General features: G+C 51.3%; 1 protein-coding gene across 1 annotated transcript in view; it reads left to right on the plus strand.

Annotated features, from left to right (window-relative positions):
- Nucleotides 1–23795, plus strand: part of SPNS2 (sphingolipid transporter 2) — a 113910-nt gene that overhangs the window by 2055 nt on the left and 88060 nt on the right. Inside the window, exon 2 of the mRNA XM_044430365.1 lies at nt 47–185. Within this exon, the coding sequence (XP_044286300.1) occupies nt 47–185 (139 nt within the window). The remainder of the gene's footprint in view (nt 1–46; nt 186–23795) is intronic.

Here is a 23795-nt window from a genome sequence, read left to right on the forward strand (position 1 = left end):
CGGGCGCGGCGGCGAGGTGCGGACCCTCTCCGGCGCGCTGCACGAGCCCGGGGCGGCCAAGGGCGCCGGCGGCGCGGAGCGCGGCTCGCAGGCGGCGCCCAGCCTGGGCAGAGCGCGCGTGGCCGCGGCCGCCATCCTCAGCGCGGGCAACGTGCTCAACTACCTGGACAGGTACACCGTGGCAGGTGAGGACCAACGCCGCCGCCGCCGCCCCTCCCTCCCGTCTCGGGGGCCTCCGTCCTCCTGCGCTCCCTCGTCCGCTCCTTTCCCCTCCGTTTCCCCGTCTCCGCCGAAGGACGCCCCCCGCCCCTGCACGCCCGGTTCGCTCCCGGTTCCCGGCCGCCTTTGCCCTTCCCTCCACGCCGCTCATCCCGCTTCCTCCCCTTGCTTTCCTGTCCTCCACGACCTGCTCTCCTTCCCACCGTCTGCCCTCCCTTTCTCCCCGGCTGCCCCCTTTCCTCTGGCCGCCCCCCTCCCCGCTCCCCAGCGATCGGCCGGCCCTGGCCGCAGCTGCGCCCGCTCTCCCTCGCCCTCCTCCCCACGCCCGCTCGCCCGCCCCGTGCCGCATGGTGCTGTCCGGCTGAGCGCCCGGGATGAGGCCGTGCATACAAAGGGATGCACGCAGCATCCCAGCCGGCGGAGCTCTGCCAGCGGGGATCCCGCCTGGATGTGGGGCTGCAGAAAGCGGGGATGCCCGAGCTCCATGGCCCCCGCCCCGGTCTCTCGGGACAGGGGGCAGCTTCGCCCACCCATCCAGAAGCGATCCATTGTGGCGAGGCTGCAGCCTTCCATATGGACGCGCAGCTGCTGCTCGGGTCACTCCGGGAATTCGGAAACCCCCTCTGCTTGTGGGCACCTGACCGCCTCCTCACCAGGGTCTCTTCCCCCCACGCCTTCTGAATTAAAAGAAACCGTGCTCTGGATGCGAGCAACCCGCTTTGCTTCTGCACCAGTGTTTACGGTGGCTGAATGGCAGCGCTTTCGCTTTAGAAAAGCCCCTCTAATTAATGCTTCTTGTGTGCAGCCGCGTTTTATTGTCTTCCATGCTGCCTCCCAGCGCAGCGTCCTGTAACCAGGAGAAGTGTCCCCGGCCCCTTCCGGGGGCGATCGGCTGCGTCAGTTTTGCATCATTCCTTTTTTAAAAAAGCGGCTTGATTTCCCAGCTCCGCGGTTGCTTCTGAAAGTACCTCGCCTGGTGTTTCCCTCTGGGGAGGGCGGGGGCAGCAGGGTGCCCGCGGCGAGAGGAACGTGGCCGGGCACGCGAGCGCTTCGGGGGTGGCAGGTGCGCTGTTGTAGGGGAGATAAGAGATGCTTTGAAGGGGGGGGGGGGAGCCCAGAGCCATGTTTCCCTGCGTGCCTGGGAATAATGGGTGTGGAGATGTACTCCGCGTGCCCTGGTCACCCCCTGGAATCCTCTCCTCCTGCCCTGTTGGATCGAACAGGAGGTGGCAATCGCGGCTTCCCTTGAAAATGTGCTCCTTCGCTGCTCACAGAGAGATTTTCAGGTAGCATCCCTCCTATGTCTGGGGAAACAGGCTCTGGGTAATCGTTTGTTTTCTTCAGAGGAGAGCTGGTAGCGAGCCCGAACCCTGGCATGTGTGCTCGCTTCCCCCTGGAATTTGGAACATCTTGCAAACGGTGCCCCCTGCCCGCCCCCCCCCCCCCCGGCAGACCAGTGCACAGTTCTGCTTTGCAAAATATTTATGTCTCTTTGTGGAGCCAGTTCAGGTTGGTTGTCCTGTGCTACCAGATGGGCATGGGGTCATCCCACCTTGCAGGTCTGTTGTGTGGTGGAACTGAGCAAGAGAAGGGGCTACCGCGTGTGTTCAAGGGGCTGCATTTGAATCTCTGTGCGTGGGCTTCCTGGGGCTGAAGCCAACCTGCTTCCAGAAGCAGGTGTTCGGCAGGTGTGTTGGCCTACAGCACCCACCCTTCAAAGCCAGCCATCAGGCAGTGCTAGTGCAAGCCATTTGGACACCCAGTTTATTTATGTATTTATTTTAAACATTTGTATGTCACCCACCGTGCCACAGCTCCTCTGGGCGGCTCACAATCACAAGATAAAAACCGCAATAAACCCAATTACAACAATTCAAAAAAAATACAGTATTTATAAAATACAAACAAAAGTACCAAACAAAGGTCTAGTGGCATCAACTAATAAGTTTTTTTAAAAGAAAAAAGGTTGTTGCCTGATGCGGAAAAGAGCTGGGAAAGACTGCTCTAACCACTGAACTGCACTGCCTCTGTGATCGTGCTTATGTGGCTTTTTCTAAGCACAAGCCTGCTGAGGCAGGAAACTTGGCTCAGATTTCCTGCTGCACCTATTCCCAAGTCAGTGGTGGATATTCTCCAGGGTTCCAGGCAGAGGAGTTTTGCATTGGATCCCATTAAGCAGTGATGCTCGGGGCCTTCTGCAAACCAGCAGGTTCTGTGCTGGAAGGTGGATGTGAGTGGGTTTTCTTTCCTGAGCTAGAAGGATCAGCTGCCGCAGAGTGTGGTGGTGGCCTGTGGCTTGGGTGACCTTAAAAGGGGGATTGGACACCCTTTATCTATCTGCAGCTGCTTGCCCAGATGCATGAATGGAACCTTCATGTTCAGGGCAGTGTAGGCTCAGATACTGGATACTGGGGACACACAGAAAGGGAGGGGTGGATTTCTTATGCTTCCTGGGGTGGGGTCAGCAGCAGCATCTTGCAGCTGCCATGCAGAGGCGGGTCGTGACCTGTCTTCCCCTGCAGTGGAGGGCAGGATGCATTCCAGTGGAGCAAAGCTCAGGGTTCCAAGATTTGGTTTGGATGCCAAGAAGTACTTCCTGATGGTGAGGACCCCTAGGGTACGGATTGGGCTTCCACGGGAGGTGGTTGAAGCCCCAGTGGTGAGAATGTTTAAGGATAGGCTGGACATCCACATGGTGGGCATGTAGTGAGCAGAGCCGGCTGGAGCCGGGGGTCAGACTAGATGGCCCAGGAGACCCCTTCTGACTCGCTCTGTTTCTATGTTTCTACAGTACTGGATGCAACTTTGGGCTGACCTAGGCTGGGTTTCCTTATGACTGCAAGATTATCTCAGGTGTAGTGTGGTTCTGATTATTTTGTTAAAGGTAGGGCATCTTGTTCCAAGAATAGAATTTAAAAGCACCTGGGAGTGGAGGGAAAAGGCGTCGGTCCACACTGGAAAGTACACACACACACATACACACGTGTACATGGTGTTTCTTGCATCGGGAGATCGCCTTACCTTCCACTCTTGAAAGCCAAGCATGATGCAGATGGCTGTGTCCCTCCTGCCACCCCACTGGCCGCTGGTGTCCGTTTCTCAGTATTACTTTGGCAGGAAGATAGGATGCCGTATCCGATCAGAAGCAGGGAAACGGTTACCATTTTCCAGTACGGCCAGGAAACGCCACGGTGAATGAATGCTGGGCAAATGCCCACCCACCTGACTGAATAGGGGGCCACCTTTGTTTTGCCACATCCTGTTGGCTTCCAAGTTTGAAGGTGAAAAGTCCCAGGAATTGCAAAGCGCTGAGCCGGTGTTCCAGGAGAATTGTTCAGTGCTGAGGTGGAGCAATTCTCATGATTAGAATTGTGCATTTGTAGAGCAAACAGGGATCTTAAAGGACTTTTGGTGCAACCGCCTGCTTTGCTGGGCCTGCATGCAAAATGCACGGACACGATCCCAAAATCTTATTTTTCCCAAGTGAAACGCACCCACCTCCAGTAGATGGAGGTGAGGCGTTGGTTGCTGTTCATCTTGGAGGACACAAGAAGTAAGGTTAGTATGGGGTTTTTTCCCTCCCCCAAGCTGTGTTCTGAGCTTTTTTTTTTAAGTTTTTTTGTTATTTTCTACTAACTAAAAGAAACTAAAAAATCCTCAATCATCAAAAACATCAGACCTACTGGGTCAGCCCCCCAAACTTTTGCTTTTTATGATAATCCATAAACATATTTAAATCTATGCATAGTCCCGTTTCTCTAGCCAATAATAAAAGGAATTCCAAGTTTGATAGAAGTCTGTACCTTCTTTCTCCTTCAGAGACAAAGTTCTGAGCTTTTTCAGATGCTTATCAAGGGCTCCTAGGGAAGAACCTACCCAAACTGCCTTGCCCACCATGTTCTTTCTGTTCCTATGGAGTGCCCGTGTGAACCACCCAATTTGGGCTTGACCCAAATGTCTAGAAAAGCTCCCAGAAACCTCTGCAACGTGAAGGAGCTTCCACGCCAATAAGGGTGGCTGTCCTGGTGGCGGTGGTGTTGAGTGATTGCACAGTGAGGGCTAGAATCTTGAGAGTAGTGTGTCATGTGACAAAGTGCCAGAAGGAGACGTGTGTATCAGACTTGTGTTACTCATGCCGCAAAGGGAAATGCGACAGCCCAGGGTAATGAAAAGATTAGCCAAGGTTAATTAGTGATCCTGTGCTATATCTGCAGAAATATGTTTCCCTCACCCCACCCACCGCCGGTCCCTAAGGTGGAATCAGTGATTCAGCATTTTGGAAACGAGCTCCAGACAGATGCCAAGGGTGTGAGTTTTCTTCAGGGCTGCCATGTGCAAACCGGGTCACCAGGTGAACAATCAGGTTTGTGTCTCAAGGCAGGTGACAATCACCACAGGGTGTTCTTCGATGCCTTCAAAGGATGTCTGCGCTGATGAATAACCAGCAGCCCTGGAGACCGGCCACTGCCCCACATGCAAAGGAGGGAGGGAGCCAGGGTTGGGACAGGCACACGGCTGTGGGTTTCGTGGTGTCAGAGCGAGAGACGGATTCTCTCTTGCGCCAACAGGTACGTCACACGCCAAACTAGTTCAGTGATGCAGGCAGGTATTTGTGCCTTCATTTCCCCATGCTTGGTTAGTAATGCGTGGCCCATCCTGTTGAGGTGGCGCTGCCACTGGACAGCAAGCTTCGAACATTCCTCTGTTGTTTCACACCACGGTTTTATGCATTCTGGCTCAGAGCAAAGGCCCTTGGCGTTCAATAGGATTCCTCCCAGGAAAATGGGACTGTGGCCTTAGGGTGCCCTTCTGCACATGCTTAGCAGAAACAGGTCCTGAAGGAGACAATGCCCGTGGATGCTGGGAATGGTAGCAAGTTTTTCTGTCGAGAGATGCACCTTTAATCTCCCGGACTGGTGGGCAAATATATATCCTTTTATGTCCACCTTGCTTTTTGGCTCATGATTTGTAGCTGTTCCGGCTAGAATATCATGATTCAGTTTTAGACCCCGAGGGGTGAGGATGTTAGACTAGGACTGAGTTGATCCGGATTCTAATCTCCACACAGCTACAAAATTCCTGTGTCTCAGACCTAACCTACCTCACAAGGTGGTTGTTGTTAGGTTAAAATGGAATAGGAAAGGAGGGGCAGTCCCTCCTTGGAGGGAAAGGTGGAATAAGTTCATTCATTCATATTGCGATTTATATCCTGCCTTTTTCCTACAAAGGGCTCAAGGCAGCTTACATCTCCTCCTCCGTCTTCTCCCCACCACAACAACCCTGTGAGGTAGGTTGGGCTGAGAGCCTGTGGCTGGCTCAAAGTCACCCCGTTGGCTCCATGGCCGAGCGGGGACTCGAACCCGGATACTCCGAGTCCCAGTCCCACGCTCTTCACCACCACACCACATGGGCTCTTATAAATATAAGATTGAAAGGAGGGTAATTATATGAGCTGCCTTGAGTTCCTTGGAAAGAAAAAAGGTGGATTATCAATATGACAAAGAAATAGGATAATGTCACGTACTGGGGGATTTGGGTGTGGTTGTTTGTGCGAATGGGAATTTGAGAATTTAAGCCGTACTCGCATGCATTCTTTGCATGCATGCGTGTCTCTGCCCACCTCCTCAGGTGTGGGCATTTCTGGAGTGCAAAATTTTGGGTGCAGCCTGGGGCATGCTGGGAATTGTAGTCTAACATACCTAGAAGGTGTCTGGCTGTGGAACGCGCACCCAAACCTTTTGAGCAGCTGAAACCCTTTGCAGGGAAACAGGCCGCAGGAGGGATGGCCTCTTACTCCAGCAGGGCTGTCGGCAGTCCAGAGCAAACCCCTCCTGTGATGCTTCTTGAAGCAGCAGTCTGGACTTCAGAAATCAGCTCTTCAAGGCCGCTCGGGTTGCAGTCGGTCATTTCCTTTTTCAAAAAGAAAGCCGAGCGCATGCAAGAGCAGGCTCTCAGCTCATGCCCGAAGTGTGGCTCCCACCTGACCTTTGCTGCCCAGGAGGAGAATTGTGTCTCTCTCGTTGCTAGGAAGGGAAGAGGCGAGGATATGAAAATGCGCCGGGAAAGGGAGAACAGCGGAGCAGCATTCCAGAGATACCAGTTGGCACCCATGTGCTTCCCTTTGCACAAATGACATTTCCGGAGAAGTCACACAGCTTTGCAGTGTTTGGTGCTTTTCTGAGTCATTCATTGTTTCTCCTTTTAGCAATCTCTCCTATTCTTCCTGATCATAGTTTCCTGTTTCCAATCTCGCCGTTAGATTTCTGTTCCCACTGTGCCTCTCCTCGGATGTCTTCCAAGCAAGCGTAGCATTTTGCTTGTAAAAGCACCATTCTTAAGCTTGGGCCTTTGCACCTTCTCTCGCATGCGCATGGGCTTTGGTGTGAATGCGCCTGAGAGGAGATGCACCAGCCAATCACTCTTCGCTGAGATTGAGCATCAAAACAGGGATTGGAAATGTGTGGCCTGCTGGGGACCCCATGTGACCCATGGAGCTTCTGGGGAAGGGGGGATGCACAGGCACCAAGCCCCTGTGTGCCTGGCTCGGGGCCTGTTTGTCTTTGCTCCTTGTTTGTCCCGGGAGACCGTGGGCAAGCAGGGCAGGCTGACAGTTCCAGCAGCCCGGAGAACCCGTGCGCCAAGGTGTGCCGAAAGGTCCAGAGAAGGTGAGGGCTGGAGGGACCGAATAAGGGCAGTTACCGGAAAGGGACTGTCCGTCCGTGGCAGACGAGGACCCATTTGCTTGTCTCTGGCAGGGCTGCGTTAAAATGCCGCCACTCCAACGCTCCTTTTTGCCCCATGGCCAGCCTGTGTCGGAGAAGCGCCTTTTGAGAGAACCGTGCCCCTCCCTGCATTTGGTCCTATTATGGGATGGGCTCCACTCTGCCCAGCCACACTCTTGCCTTGCAGCAGGACAGCAGGTTTCTTCAGAAGCGTTTTATTTATGTTATTTATTAGATTTTCATCCCACCCCATTTGCCATAAGGCTCCCTGGGTGGGTTACAAATAAAAATACACAGTCCGATAAAATAACAATATGCAATACAACACCAGTACCAATACCACAAGGAGCCAGTGTGGTGTCGTGGTTAAGAGCGTGGGACTGGGACTCAGAGGATCCGGGTTCGAGTCCCCGCTCGCCGTGTCGCCAACTGGGTGACTTTGGGCCAGTCACAGACCCTCAGCCCAACCCACCTCACAGGGTTGTTTTTGTGGGGATAAGATGAAGGAGGAGAATGATGTAAGCTGCCTTGAGCCCTTTGTAGGAAAAAGGCATATTTTTTCCCATACTAAAAGAAAAACCACACGCGTGCATGCTGGGGCATTTTGAATGTCCTGTGGGGAAAGAAATTTATGCTGGTCTGGATAAATAAATTTATATAAAATAAATTCATACAGAGCTTACACATGTAAAGCTCTTTCTCAGCTTAGCCTACCCTACAGGACTGTTCTGTGGATACAAAAGAAAGGGGGGCTGACCAGGACGGAAAATGGGATAGCAATGTCCTGTATAAAACTAGTAAACATTTTAGGTTGTGACTTCAAGCACTTTTATTCTTTTGAAGTTTGGGGGAATAATGAGTTTTTAAAATTCACATTTTTGCTCAGTTTTAAATAGTTTTCAGATTTTTCTGTTACTGCTGTCTGGGAAAGAAATTTGGATTTAATTCACGGTGAAAAAATTATTTTTAAATTGTAAACTGCCTTGGAGAACATGGAAAAGTGTCATATAAATCTTTTTAAAAAAATGAAAATTCCTTGTGGATCTGAATGGATGGAATTTTCTGAGGCCAGTGAGGTTGTCATTTTGTGCATCCAAACACTTCCTTCGCAAAAGTGTTAGTGTTATTGTCATAGCACTGGGTTTTGCAGAAATGGAGCGATGTTGTGACTTGTTTGTCAATGGAACTCAGACTTCCTTGGATGCCTGTGGAATTTCCTTCCTTCCTTGTGGGTCAGGGATGCTTCAGAAATGGATCCTGCTTCTTGTGGTTAGAAGGGGAAGAAATTTGTTTGGTTTGCATTTTAATATAAACCAGCCACATTCGCATTTCCTGAAATGTAGCACAGTTGCCCTTCAGTTTCCGCACTTCTCCAAATTTTGTGATGTCAGTTATTCGAACCAAATAAAGCATGCCTTAGAGGGAAAGGCATTCAGAAAAATGCAGATAATATGGAAAACCGCATATACAACTGTGTATGAAGAAATGCAAATGCAAACATGAGACATTTTCATGTGGATTTGAAAGCAGCAATATTTATTTACTTTCTATAATGTCCAGTAGCCAAAACTTTCTGGGCAATTTACAATAGCAGTTTGTAACGACGGCTTACAGCAAAATATGCAAACAGATGCAGAAATGGGATAGTGTGAGCATCAGTTTCCAAAGCATCTGAATATTATTATTATTATGCTTATTTAATAACATATTGAATATATTATATATTAAATATTTAAGTTGTAGGAAGTAAAACAGACCAATTCGTCCCTCCCTTTCTGGGGACACGTCAGTAAGGCTCTTCATTATTTTATTGACCTTTTCTTCCTGCAAGGAACTTAATGAAGCTCACCAAATCCCTTTCTCTGTTTTATGCTCGCAATAACTGTTTTGAGGCCAGCCTACCTCACAGGACGGTTGTTGTTAGGCTAAGATGGTGAGGTGGAGGAGAATGATGGAAACCACCTCGAGTTCCTGGAAAGGAGGCAAAGGTGGGATAGAAATATAAGAAACATGATAAAATTATTAATTAGTGACCGTAGAGATGTGCGAGGCAGGGGCCAGGACTCGATAATCCTTCGAATGGGCCTTGACGTGATGCAGTCAGAAGAGGGCCAGGGTTCCCAGTGCAAACAGTCTGGGATCTGCCTGCCTTTAAGCGACTGGACTACAAATCCCATCATCCCCTGGGCAGTGGGAATTGTGGTCCAGTGCATCTGGGGCCAGGGGATGAAGTTGGGGAAGGCTGCTGTGACGAAGACATGCTAACAATAGACCCATTCTTTTATAACGCACGGGTGCAGAACATCTTAACCAAAGGGTGGCCCCCCATCCTGGGGAAGTGGGTGGGGCCAAAGGCAAATGGGCGGGGCCTAAAATATAGGCATATTTTAGCTTAAAGCTCTTTCTGCCTGTAACTCAGCCTTTCAGTAGGCGAATGCTGCGCAAAAGCCAGAAAACCCCCAGACAGTCAGCGGCTGGGGAAAGGGAATGGGGCCGGGGGAAGGGATATGCCCCTCTAGGGTACCTTGGGAGGCAGAACAGGTCCCCAGTCTGGGTGGCATGGGGCAGAGTCTGCCCCAGGCTGAGCTGTTGCACCTTCATTGCAGCCCTCTCTGTAGCTGAAACCCCACAAGCCGCTCACAGGATGAGATCGGCTCTGGGGAGAACCCGGAGATTTGCAGAAATGCTTTGTGTCTTTGCTTGTTCCTGGATCTCTGTGTGCCTGTTTTTCCACTGAGGCTTGGGCCCTAAAAGAACCAAGCCAGCAACCTCTGCCGGTGCAATGCATACCAGTTCGGCACGGAGGTTAGTATCACTGGGGAAACTGGAAAGCGGAATGGAGAGTGAAGGACCCCAGGGAAGGATTCCCTGAAAGCAGCAGGCGCAGGGAGTGCCCCATAATTCGGGAAGGGGGGAAATATTCTGCACCTGATGACCAAACCTGCCCCGTTTTCAGGCTCGCATGGAATAGCTGGATCTGGGCCATCCTTGTCACCGGTATATATCTTCATAAAGTGTGAAACATTTTGCAGAGCATAAGTTTCAACTGTGAGGCCGGCAGAAACTTAAATACCAGCCGTTTAATGGCCTGACTACGACAGGGAAATAAAAGTGGGGAATTGAAAGCTGCTGCAGAGACGTTAATTTTCATGCACTCGCCGAGTCTTAACGCCGTTCTTCTCTGCCCAAGAAACTGCTGACTAACTTTCCTGGGTGATCTTAGACACATCGGCTGCTGCTTCTTCCCCTGTAGAGTTGCAGTGCTTGTGTTGTTATTATTTTTCTGTCCCTCCAAAGACTGAAGAAGCACATTTGTCCTAGAATTATAGCCTATGAACATATGATGAAAGTATGCAAGTTTAGAAGAAGTTTGTCTTTAGGTTGCTTTAATCTCCAGGCCAAAACTGATGTGACAGGTGATTCTGTTTTAATTTCAGTTACTATTTCCTTACCACCCAAAAGCCCAATTTCTCTGGACAGTAAACAGCAATGAATAAACACAGTAAAATACAGTATAAACCAAAACAGCAATACAGCATCATACCATCACATTGAGAATTTAAAAGCGCATTTTAACAACAAGCAGGTAAAACCAACAGGCCAGCTAAAAAAGAAACCCCAGCGGAGCAAACCTTCCACCCTCCTGTGTGATTTGGAGTCCTCAGCTGCTTTTGCCGAGAGGGTGGTCCTGCCTGGTGGTGAAAAGATGGTACAGGTGGCTCCGGGCTCACCTGTGTGGGGAGCGGATTCCATAATTTGGGATCTGAGGTGAAGATCCTGCTCTGGGAGCCCTCCTTGAAGGAGACTAGGAGGGGGAGTACCGGGAGCAGGGCCTTCTCTGCGGTGGCACCCAACCTATGGAATGCGCTCCCCAGAGAAGTTCGCCTGGCGCCAACATTAATGTCTTTTCAGTGTCAGGGAAAACCCTTTTCATTTTCCCATCATTTTAATGTGTAATTCATTTTAACTGAGGTTTTAGTATGTTAATGGTTGGACGCTTTGGGGTTTGTTTTATTTTACTTATTTATTGTAGGGGACGGGATAGAAGAACTTTTAATACAAATAAATAATTTGGGGGCTGCCACAGAGAAGTCCCCCCTCCTTCTTGTGGCCAGCTAAGCCTCCCTCTCATGTAAGACTGTTTACCTTCTCCTCCTCCTCCTCTCCATGTTATCACAACAACCCTGTAGGGTAGGTTGGCCTGGGAGTCAGGGAGGCTTCCGGCTGAGTGGAGGCTAGAGGCCGGATGGCTCCAGTCCCAGCCCAGCTTCTAGCCGCCTGCTGCCTGGCTCATCCAGGAGACGAGATGCAGGGAGAGCTGTTTGCAGACAGGCCATTCAAGACACCCTGAGAGGAAGGCAGGGAAGAGAACCGGGGGAGCGTAGGGTGTGTGCCCCGGTGTGTGTGCAGATGGATGGTTGTGTGTGTGTGTGCGAGAGGGTGGCTCTTGGTCACACCCGCTTCGGTATGTGGCCCGCCATGGGCTCCTGGCGGGCAGGGAAGTCCTTCCCCTGGCGGAAGGCAAGATGGCGGGACCCCCAGTCTCCTGCACAGTCCGGGGCTCCTCAGCAGTGTCTCCCGTCTCGCTTCTGCAAGCGCCTGCTGCGTTGCTGTGCAATGCGGGGCGGAAGGGAAGGGCCGCCCCATCCACTTCACTGTGGCTCCTCCCACTGCCCCCTGGCCCTCCCACTCCCCCCCCCGAGGGATCATGGCCTTTCAGGGGCTGACAGCGACTGGGAACCAAAACCTCGCTGAACCTGTGGAAGCCAGCCGCCCATGCGCACTCTGGTTAGGGTGGGAATCCGTCTGGGTCCCTCCTCTCAGCTGTCTGGACGCTTCTCTGCCCTCAGGCTTCTCAAGCGCGCCAGAGGCTCGCGTGTACATCTGGCATGTCCGGCTCACGTGCGAGCATCCCGTGTGCTTGTGCACAAGGGCGGGGGTCTGCTTCCACACGTGGGGCTCTTTGTGCAAAGAGCTGTCTGCCCGGCTTGCTTTGTGCAGACCGTTTCGCACCTTGCCCGCTTCACGCAGGGAAACCGCCGGTGCTGCTCGCGTGCTTGGGCTCTGGCTCAGCTCGCTTCCTGGCCAGGGCTGAGCATGGGGAAGGCAGAGGCAGATCCTGGCCTCGCGTCCTTCGCGGAGACCTGGAGCCGCGCATTCCTGGCCCTGGGGTCGAGTATTGGACTGGGACGGGGGAGATTTTGCCCACGCTCACTGACGGCCGGCGGGCCAGTCTCTGTGCCTCTTTCGCTCAGCCCAACCTACTCTGCAGGGTTGTTGTGAAGGTAAAACGGGTGGTCCACAGATACTGCACAATGCTTCTTGGAGGAGTGCGTTCTGCAGGGGGAACGGAAAAGAAATGCCGCCTCGAGGGCGATGGTTGCTAGTGCAGCCCACAGCCCTTATGCATGCCTGTTCCTCCGGCAGGGCCGAGCTGCGCCTGGGCCCGAGACGAGAATTCCTCTTGCAGCCCGTCGGGCCGGCGCTGGCGGGAGCCATGAACTCAGAATAGCCCAGGCTGTCGGAAAGCGGGTTCTGCTTGCACCAGGGCAGCCGAAGCCCTGGGAACGGACTCCGTGGCCGCCCTGCGCTGGCTGGCAGCAGCGTGTGGGGGAGGCCAGGGTGGGGGCAGCGTACCCGAAGGACCCCCCCTCTGCTGCCGTTTTGCAAAGCAAGCGGGGGCAACCCCGAAGGCAGGCCTTTCTGAGCAGGAGCTGCAATTGCATGCGGTTGCTACGAGGACATTCATCGCACATTAATATATATAATTTAGGAGGTATGTGAGAGGCACAGCTGGGTTTCAGGGGATGGCAGGAGGGAGGGTTTGCGTGCGGCTTTGCTGCAGTGGCAGAGCCTTTCCAGAGCTGGCTGGGGGACCTGCGAGTGGACGTGTCCTCAAAGCAGCATTTCGCGCCTGAAGTCGGAAGAGGCGGCTTTGCAAAGGGAAATCTGCCCTGGCCCTTTCTTTGTTTGGGTGCCCATGACATCGCTAAGACAGGCCTGGCCTGGCCTGGCCTTGTTGTCTTTTTTAAAGGGACATTCCAAAGATGGGGAAGCAAGGTGAGCATTTTGGCCCTGTATTCTGTTTTTTTAGCTCGAGTGCCAGGTGAGCAACACGCAAGCTGCAGAACTGTTTTCACCCCCTTTTAAGGACTGCTTAGCCATTCTACCTCGGGCACGTGGCCCATTGGTCATGGGGAGAACATTTGCTTCATGCACCAACGGGTCAGCGAGCAGGAGATGTGAAAAGGAGCCCAGTCTGAGTTCCTGAAAGCTGCAGCTTCTCAGAGTAGACCAAAGAGTCAGCCGTCTATAGGCCTCCGGGTAGGGAAGCAGGCCCTGCCCAAAACCGGGCATGGAGCTTGATTGCAATGGATCTAGCTAACCTGCTTCTTCCAAAAATCTTGCAAGCTGGGAAGTCAGTGCATGCTCCAGTACCTTTCCCAACCGTGGGATACTGGGAACTGGCCAGAAATTAAAAACAGCAGAAGTCCTCGCATGCTGCTTACCTCGTGGCCAACCAGCTGCCCCCTTGGGAAACGCACAAGTAAGGCAGAAGCAGATTAGTACCTTCCCGCCCGTGTTCCACTGCAAATTTGTATACATAGGCATACTGCCGGAGGTGGCCTTCGGGACTAGTAGCATAGATAGCTCCCTTCCGTGAGTTAGTCTTATCTCAGCCTTTTAAAGCCCACTATATCGGCAGCTGTCAGCCCATCTTGTGGCAGTGAGTTCCACAGGTCAACTCTGTGTGGTGTGAAGAGAGAATTCCTTCTATCCACCCAGAATCTCCCACTCCACAGCTTCCTGAGGCGCCCCTTTGGGTCCTGGAATTCACTACCCAATGCAGTGGGATGCAGGGAAGAGTTGTTACAGCCGTTGTGAAGTGTCATCAGTCGTCCAACTTAGGATGACGGTGAATGGAAGCCCTCTGGACCGTTTGAACTCAAACCTTTGGCCTCACTCTGGCCACTTGCCCAGTTCCTGCCTGCCCACTCTGGCCACTTTTCCAAACATGGCGCGCCTGCCCACATCTGTGGGCTGTACCAATTGAAAAGTACGCCCCGCTATTTATGCCAAGTTCGGCCACTTCTCGCATTTGTTACTTTAAATATGTCTGTTTGTTGCAAGGCACTTTGTGAAGCCTCTTCTTAAAACCTGGGCTAGGATTTTGCAAATAAACAATGCACCAAGAGAGCAGGGAAGGAGAAGACAGGGCAAACGTGAGCATTCTGGAGCGGAGGAAAAGCCGAAACGCCTTTAACTTTGCTCCTCCACCGATTTTCCTTTGTAGAAGCGGGCTAGCATCTTTGTGCGTTGGCCCACAGGGCACAGCTGTGTGTTTTTGTGTTGCAAATTAGCAAATCAAATTACGGAGCGCAGCATGGCGCCCCCTGTAATTTAGCTGTGGCCCTGTTGCTCGAAATTTCGGCCTGTTGACAATTAAGTGGATGAGTTTGCCACAAGATTATTACTTGGGTTGTAGCTCACTGACTATGCATTTCAGCTCTTCAAACTTAAATTAGCCAGCAGTGGAAAAGAGGGCCTCCATTGCATAAAAGCACATTCCCCGCAGGATGTTGTGCTTAGAAATCTTTAAATGTCACTTTAGGAGAACGAGCAAATTTCTCAGTGAATGCTTCCAGAATCGACGGAGGTTCTGAGAATGGCTTTACCTCCCTCTGGGCTAGGATGTGTGTCACGCAATTCCGTGCACGGGCCACAGAAAAGGAAAGGAGCGGAGAGAAAAGGAGAGCTATTGGATGCATTTTTAAAATTTTTGCCAAGCTGGATAGAGCAAGCTTCTAGTCCCTAAGGTGAAGAAGACAGCCTAGCGAAGTACGGGAACAGCAGAGTGGAGGCAGGACAAGAGAACTCTGCTCCGCACTCCTGATCGTCCCGTTCTATGTTTTCTGCTCTGATGGACAGTGATTTTACTGTCTCTGTAGGCGTCTTTTCTAGCCCCACCCTCACATGTGGGCATTTTGACATGTGCTACGCCTGAACAACAGCCTTTCCTTGAAGCTGTACTGCCCTCAAGTTCTTGCTCGACAAACATGGAAGGGACCAGGTTGGGGAAGGGTGCATAAAGGAGTGTCACCAACAAGCCCCAACGAGTGATAAGCCCATGTCTGTATCACACTCTCCATTCTGCACCTTTAGTTAAACTTACAGAAGAGTCCTGCTAGAGCCGCCCGAAGGACTACATAATCTAGCATTCTGCATCCCACAGTGGCCGACTCAAGTCTTGCATCCTGTGGCAGCAAATTCCATAATGTGGTAAGAATCCGAGAATCCCAGAGCTGGAAGGGGCCCAGAAGGCCATCGGGTCTTGTCTTGCCGTTTTCGATTTGATCGATGCCACGCTTGTTCACCTGTCTGTCAGTCCAGGGTATTTGGGGAGTGATGCGCGTTCTAGCGGAGCACCTTCTGTTTCCCTTGAATTGGAGCCCATAATTTCTCTGAACCTCGGTGGATTCGCACGAGCTGAGTTCTAGAGAGGGAAAACAAACACTGTCCGCTCGCTTCGTTCCCTTGCTGTGCCATGTTCCCCGGCCGCCTTCCTTTCCCCCTAAGCTAAAGAGCCCCTCCATGACCGGCCCTCCTCTGCTACATGGAGTGCCTTTTGGGGATCCCGCACTGCCTTCTCGGTGATGTGCCCAGCCAGTGCTCTGCACACGCGGTCCTCTCAGAAGGGTCGTGTGGCTGATGGACGGATGTGCATGAAAGTTGCGCATAGATTCCCTGAAATGACCCAGAGGCTGGGTTTGCGTGACGCAACCAGCCAGCGATAACTGTCGGCTATCAAACTGCCCTGTAATAAGAACCCTTGGACAGTTTTGAGGTCTCTCTTTCCACAGTGGGTGGATGTGTCAGAGGGACATAAGCGATCTCTCCCCTGGTCTGTGACTCGCTGCGCAAGAGGAACCCCTGGCTGCTGACTGCGCCAGCCTTCCCACAAGTGCTCAAGCAACCCCCGGGAGCAGCTGGCGCTGGCTTCCCCTGCCCTATGTTTGGCCTGCTGCAGCGTTTTTGCCCTTTAAATTTTTTGGGTAGGGGAAGACCAGGAAGACTGTTTCCATAGAAACATGGAAACAGAGCGAGTCAGAAGGGACCTCCCGGCCATCTAGTCTGACCCCCGGCTCCAGCCGGCTCCACTCACGACATGCCTTCAGGGAACCCTTGCCTGACATCTAGCAGTTCTGGTCTCCGGTTTGGCAGCCGCAGACTGCCACGTCAAAGAGCCCCATCGTCCCCGTGTGGGCCACCCGCACAACTGCCCAGTATTTTTTGTTGAAATTGGGCACAGACTGGTCAATAATTGTCATTTAATCTCGAATTTCATTGGCAGTAAAGTGCTAGTCCTCTAGGTTTCTAGTGACTAGGTTTCTAATCCCAGCTTTCTAGCAACAGGTGCCCACTGCGAGCATCTCTTTGGGCCGGTTCTCATCACCATCTCCCCTGCCCCCGGGTTTCTCTGAACCGGCTGGGCTTCTCTTGACCGTTTGTCCATCTCTCCAGGAAAACCAAGCCACGAGGGAGCGTGTAGAAAGGGGGCGTTTGGGGCTTCCAGTCGTTCTCAGCAGTTCCCTCAACTTGTCCCGTTCTCCCCCTTTAATGCCCCTGGGGCAGCCACGTCTGCATTCCTCCCCCATCCCCCAAGGCCTGGGGAAAAGCTAAACGTATCTGCCCCCCATTCTTCAAAGGGAAACCAAGTTTGATAGTTCAGTGATGGCTGGCTGTCAAACTTAGGGTCCCTTTAAAACGGGGTCAAGAGGGAATTGGGTGGATTTGTCCTGGGCGAAACTTTCACGTGTAGCTGGGCTCATTGTGGGTATTTCAGCCTTCTGCCCCTTGTTGCCCCGAATCCTCCCTGTGGATCCTGGGGGACAATTCCAAGCAGGAAGGGGTCCACCTTGGAGGGGCTCCCTGTGTTTGTTTGTTTGTTTTTTTAAAGAAGCATTTTTAAATCGGCTGTGCTCACTCTGTGGAGGGCAAATTCAGACCCGGCTTGGGGCAACGTTATGGCTGGTCGGAGCTCCCCACCGCTGCCTCCCTAGCTCAGGCACGGACACTGCTCCTTCACCCCGACCGTTCTCCCTGCAAGAAAGACCCAAGCCTGGAGGTTTGTGGGGGCATCTCCCCGTCTTCCCTCAACCTTCCCCGTCCTTCACCTTGCGCGCCCAAGCGGGTTTGTGGAGGGGTCTGGGAACCTTCGACTTCAAAACAACCAGCCCGGAGTGGTCGATCAGCCCCACGTCGTGATGTCTGAGCCCTCCCACGAAATGCGGGATCACTCAGCCTTGCACCTTGAGCTGTCCCTCTTCACACCCCCCAGCGGTATGGGACAACAGCTCCCATGATCCCCAGCCAGTAGGCTGGGAAACATTGGGACTTGCCCTCTCACACTGCAGAAGGACTGCAAAGTGCCGGAAGCTGCTTTAGGGCATGAACTGACCGACATCCTTCAGGAGCCGGGAGAAACTTCCTCCTTCCACCCCAAGTATGTAGGGCTGATTTTGCACTGCTACAGAAACAAGCGCTAATTACGGGGAGCGCGCTGCCCTCTGCCCAATTTCATGGAAACTTGAACAGCACATCAACAAACAAAACTCTCTCTTTCTTTGCCGCTTCATCTGCAACCTCAGAAAGAGCTGTGCTTAAATAGAAGGCGGCCTGATCCCCCCCCCCCCCCGGCTCTGTTTTTCCTTTTTTTCTGTGTGGCCTTAATTTGTTTTCTCCCTGGTAGTTCAAATTCTTTACAGATTACAGGTTTCTCTGTGGAACGGCAGTTCCCACAATGCTGTAATTTGGCCTCTCTTGCAGTGGGTATCTCTTCAGAACTGGCGCCTCGCTTGGTTCCAGCCAGCTCCAAAGTGTGGGCTGCCATGGATTCCAAAGCGAAGGGTCAGGAAAGAGGCGTTTCTCTGCAGTGGGAGCAGCGGGCAGAGTGACTGATACTAGCCCTGCCTCCTCTTCCTTCCCCTTCCTCTGTCTTCGATATCAGGGGTAGACTGTAATCTCCTAGGGGCAGAGAACCATTCTTTTCTGCTTTGGAAAGCATCAGGCTCCCTCACGAATCTACATAAGGACTATCTGTCTATCTATCGCTGCCAACATATTCATTTGACCCTGAGATCTGCAGAAATGCAATGCATTTTTAAGAGACCCGGGGGGCGGGGGGAACCTGAAAACAAGCTAGCCAAGGAGGACGGGTTGGCCCCTGGAAGCTACAGTGTTGAGTGTCAGCCGTAAAAGGAACGTGGGAAACTGTGGAGGGTCGTGGTGGCGGAACAGAGAAAGGCCAATTCATGTGCTTTAGCTCCGTAGCATTTTTGGCCTCTTCGAGGAGGGTCTAGCCGAAAGGAGCCCCTCCTGTTAGGGGTTGAGGACACATGGCTACATCTTATGAGGGTCCCACTTCCAGAAGGTGGAAGACTTTCAAACTGCAAAGTAGAAGCAACATTTTGGGCCTTGGGAGAAAAAAGCTGCAGTTCAGTGGAAGAGCATCAGTTTTGCGCGCATGAGGTTTTGCGCGCATGAGGTTTTGCGCGCATGAGGTCACCAGAGGTGAGGTCACGCATGAGGTCCGTGGCCAACATGTGCAGCAAAAAAGATTTCTGCTAGCAGGGCCAGGAAGGGCTCGGACGAGCCTCGGCCATCCAGAGCAGACAATGCCGGGCCAGACAAGCAGTGGTCGGACTCGATATAATAAGTTTGATTTTCATAATGTGGGCTTTAGCTCATGAAAATGGATGCAATGAAATGTCTGTTTAGTCTCAAAGGTGCCACGGAAGCTTTTTCTTTTCCCGCTGAAAGCGAAAACGGATCCCCCTGGGGTCTGTACCCTTAATTTATCCTTTGCTTTCAAAATGTACAAATTGGGCTGGCCATACACTTTGAGCAAATAAGATGGGGTGCGTCAGACCCCGGATTTTCGGTGCTCCAAAAGGGCAGCTGAATGGTAACGCCGTGTATCGTCCTCTCCTTTGGAGCGCTTGAGTTTTCCTGCCCTTTTGCCAAAAGCCACACACACGTCACCGCTTCTTGTTGCCGTGAGTTTCACAAGCGGAAGGAGGAGATGGAGCCCTTTGGTCTGTTGCGAATTTACTGCTGTCACCACCATGGGGTGAGCTCCAGCTTAGGGTTGGGGCGAAACCTTTTGGAATTGTACTCCAGAATCCACGGACTTCGTCTTGTGCTTGGCCCAGCCCCGCAAAGCGCCAGGCTAAGAGGAAGTCGGCAAATGCTCCTTCCCCAGGTGCCGTTCCCAGCGGCTCACTTTCTTCCCTGCGTGCCATTGTGGCAGGCAAGGGAGAACGGCAGCTCTCGGGCTCGCTTCCTGTCCTATAAACTGTGCCCGGAACTTGCATTCAGGCCACTGCAAAGCGGCCTGGAGTGTGGGAAGCCCACGCAAGGGGATCCAGTGGATTTCCCTCACAATACATCCTGACTGCAACAGTGCGTGTGTGTTGAAGAGCCGAGTTCCCCCTGTTGCAAATGTTGCAGGCTTTTCATGGGGGTGCCTCTACAAATTAAAGCGCTGCCCCCCTTTTTAGGGAGGGATTTTGCAAAGTTTCCAATGCCTCGTCCTCGGCTCCCCAGCAGATTTCCCTTCTCCGTCAAGCATACAAAAGTGGAAGGGCGGCGAACAGAGTGCCGGTCGCTCGGAAATCGATCTGCCCGAGGCATTCATGCGTGTGCCGTCTTGTAAATCAGTCAGGAGGTCTCTGCACGGGTTCCGCGGCGCGCAGCTGGGGCAAGAGGCCTTCTTGCTGCGAGGGACGCCCTGGGTCCTCCCGCACACCCATCTGTCCCTCTCTGTAGCTGCAAGGGTGACCCTTGTTTTCCAATCACGGCCCCGAAGCGCAAACCCCAGAGGTGAGCCGTGCCGGCAGAAATGGAACCGGAACAGGGCCCCCGGGAGCCGAGGCTGGGTGTGTCCAGTGCAGCCCCAGGTTGTGCAGAAGGGGGAGGGCGATCAGTACAATTTCAAAAAAAGAAAAATAGAATGAAACCAAGCCTCTTGGAGCAGTCCCCTCACCCCATTCCCACAGAACAGGCAATGGGAAATGAGTGTGTTGCTGGAATACTGAATTCTTGGTAGGAGGCGAGAATGGACTGCAAAAATTTGTTCTTCTTACCTGCTTTTTAATCTTTTCTTAGCTAACCGGGCTGGGAAAGGTGGGAGCTAAAATCCAACACATTGTAGGAAGCACTGGGCCGCAGAAGTAGTTTATTTTCTTAATTGCTCTGCTAGTACGTGACTTAGAGGCCACATGCCTGCATTTGCCAATTCCCTTTTTCCATCTCAGGAGTTTTGGGTCCTTCCGTGTCACTCGACGTGTGATGCAGCAGGTCAAAGCTGGCACTGTCCCATGGTAGCGAAATGGAGCCTCCACGTATAGAAGTGGTATACCTGCGGTGTGAGGCTCTTTGGCCAGGGAGGGTTGTTAGTTTGTGCACCTGCTTCTGGCATCTGGTTGGCCAGGATGGAAAACCAGAAGCCTGTTGGACGGCCTTCTGGTCCACGCCAGCAGAGAGGCCCTGGCATTGGTTGTGGGCCGTGATATTTCCATGCAGCCGCCAGCTTTGGAGGCGGTGCGCTGCGAATGCCGTTGCCTGTGCAACAAACAGGGAGAAGGGTTGCTGACTTCTGGGTTTCCCAGATCATCAGGCTGTCCCCCGTTGGAAACAGGAGCCTGGGCTCCATGGAGCTTTGGCCTAATCCAGCAGGTCTGTTCATACATTTTGAGGAAGTTTGGAACTTTCACCTACGTTTTGTCTCTTGCATCCAGGAATGTGGGAGGATTTTGTACGGTCCACTTTTTTAAAGCAAATCAAGCGATTTTGCACTGGCTGGGGTAACATGGGATTGGAATTCGGTCATGCTTTCAAGCAGTGCTCATCTCTGAGTTTTGTGATGCCATTCTCGGCTCACGCATTGCCTCCAGAAATGTGAATTTTGGTGTGGGTTAAAAATGAATAATATACAAACCGCTGAGTGAGTTGAATACATGCAAACCCGAGAAAAGCCTAGCCGAGGCTTCGCTGGACGTTAAGGAAAGGAGGAGGTATTCACGCTAAAAATGTAGAAATAATTAAATGACTGTAATAGAAGAGAGTGGTTCATGGGTTTAATCTGTAACAAGTCAATCTGAAGAAAGGAAATGATTCCCTAGAAATGGTGAGACGCAAACTGGAAGAGGGTATCTAAGTTCATGCGTCCAGGGTCAATAGCCTCGTGTTTTCGAAATCCCATCCTCATTCTCCGATGTGTCAGTCTAACAGTCTACGAGATGGATGGATGTATTTTACTCGCTGTTTCCTGGACATAACTCCTTGGCCCAGTGCGTGGTCATTCTTGCCTTTGGCATTTCCCTTATTCCTGGAGCTGCACCCAGATTGCTCCAATCCATTTGTAAACACGAAGACAATGTTATCTGGTCAAATTGTGTATCTTCCCACACTCAGAGTGCTTTCTCCAAGGTTGGGAGCTGCTTGATCTCTTTGGACTGTAAGGCTGCAAGGAATTACTATTTTTTTTTCAAATTTCTGCTCTTCCTTTCAAGAACCAGGTCCTTCAAGGAGATTACAAACTTCGTTTAGGCCAGTACACAAATTAAAATTCTAAGAATGAAATACAGTTCATAGCAACACTGTGACAGAAAACAGCTCGTAACATAGGCTTCCCCAACTTCCCCTCTGCTGGCTGGGGGATGATGGGAGTTGTAATCCAACACAACTGCAGGGCAACCAGATTGGAGATGGCCATTCTAACATTAGCTCGCTTAACGGGTCTGTTGTTTGAATGTGTACCACCTGTTGTGATCCTCTAAATTTTGCTTTGAATCCAGCATTTCAATTCTGTAGGGAAATGTACGATGTTTTTATGGTTACCTGTATTTTATATTGTATTTTATTGATGTTTGTGTTGCAAATGGGCTAAAACGCTTTGACTATCAGGCAGTATAGTAATAAAGACCATCACATTAATCTAAGGGGAAAACATTCTGATAAGAACCTGTTTCAACAGTGCATTTAGAAATGGCTGTACCACTGTTTTGTAGCAAAAGACTGCTTGTTTATTTATTAGATTTGTATCCCATCTTTTCTTACAAAGAACTCAAAGTGGCTTCCATCCTTCTCCCCTTCCTGCTCTCAAACTTATCCTTCCAACAACAACCCTGTGAGGTAGGCTGGGCTTCGAGTCTGTGCCTGGGCCAAAGTCACTCAGACCAAAGTCAAAGTCAGTCCAAATCACCTGAGACCCAGTGTCACGTTCTTAACCACTGCACCACACTGCCTCTCTTGCTTTTGTTGTCAAGCAAACAAAAGCATCCTATATTAGGATCATGGTGGGGGTGGTTCATTCTTCTGCTGCTGCCAATCCTCCTTCCCTTCGGAGCTGCCATGACTGCCTTCAGGGAAGGACTTTGGGGCAAATGCCCGGGCCCCTGCTTGGCAAAATGCCCACCAGGGGCCCAAACTCAGCAGAACCAGCGCCTGTATTTTTCAGGAAGCAAAGTAAGGCACTTTGCCATATAGAGACGGCTGTGTCTGCCGGGCCATTAAGTCCAGAGTCTAAACATCCCTGACTGAATCTTGTGTTCCTATTCTGGATCCCCGAAGGAGCTGTTTCCTCTTACTTTCAGGTAAACAGACGCATGCGCTTCCAGGGACCCTTTGGTGCGAAGAGCTGTGTGTTTGCAGCTGAAATGTGTTTGTCCCAGTAAGAGGATTCTTGCCATAAGGACAAAACATTAAAAGGTCTCATCCATGTCCTTTAATTTCAATTTACTATCTCTCTACAAGCACTTCGGTGCGTTGAAATGTCTCTCATAGTAGCCGAATCATCTGCTTGTTTCTGCCTTTTTTAAAAAAAAACCAGTTTCACTGAGAAGGCATGTCTTGGAAAAATAAGGATCCCTTGCAAAATGGTTGCTGTGACTGCATTGCATGTATACCTGCCTTTTCCATCTTTTTCTGATCTCATCCATTGGGGTTGGTCTCGGGGTTGGTATTACTCTTAAATTACTTTCATACCCTGCCCTCTTCCCCTTTACAAGGAGCTCAAGGTGACTTACAATGTTCTCCTTCTCGCCATTTAATCCTCAGTACAACGGCCCTGTGAGGTAGGCTAGGCTGAAAGTCTGTGACTGGCCCACACTCACCCAGTGCCAAGAACCTGGATTTTCCGAGTCCCGATCCAGCGCTCCAACCTTCAGACCACATGGCCTTTCACTGGCTATGGCATGAAACCAGATGTTGTATAGCAGCTTTCTCGTTCCAGAAGTGTTGGACTCCAGCTCCCATAATCCTGAGTCTTTGCTTTCAAACACTGAAAGCGTTGATTTCTAGTTCAGATTCTTGATACTTCTCACGTTTGCAAGCTTCTATCCTGCACGAGGAACTCCAGATTGGATGAACCCTCTTTTTTCTTCACACTAACACTCCTGCAGGGTAGTTTAGACTAAGAGAGCGGGAGAGGAGAGAGAGAGAGAGAGAGATTGGCTCAAGATCATCCCAAGCTGTGCATAGACTTATTTGCATTTTATTTATTATTTATATTTATTTATTTAAGGCCTCGCTATACCATCATTTATTCTAGGGATCGGAGCCCAGGTCTCCTCAGTGAAAGGCCACAGAAGCGTTTTCCCAAACGTGGAGTTCTTCAAAAGCTCGATAAGTCATCTGCTGAGAAGCTTGTACTATATGTACGTTTATTAATTGGTTCAAAGGGGAATTAACTTAATGCTTAGGTTAGCAGTTTTTTGAAATTCTCATTTAAATTATTTGAGCCATGGAAACCATCGCCCTGCTATCAAATTAAATTCCCAAATGAGTGTGCAT

Source organism: Varanus komodoensis, unplaced genomic scaffold, assembly GCF_004798865.1.
Source record: "Varanus komodoensis strain SLA01 unplaced genomic scaffold, ASM479886v1 scaffold20_1, whole genome shotgun sequence".
Lineage (NCBI taxonomy): Eukaryota > Metazoa > Chordata > Lepidosauria > Squamata > Varanidae > Varanus > Varanus komodoensis.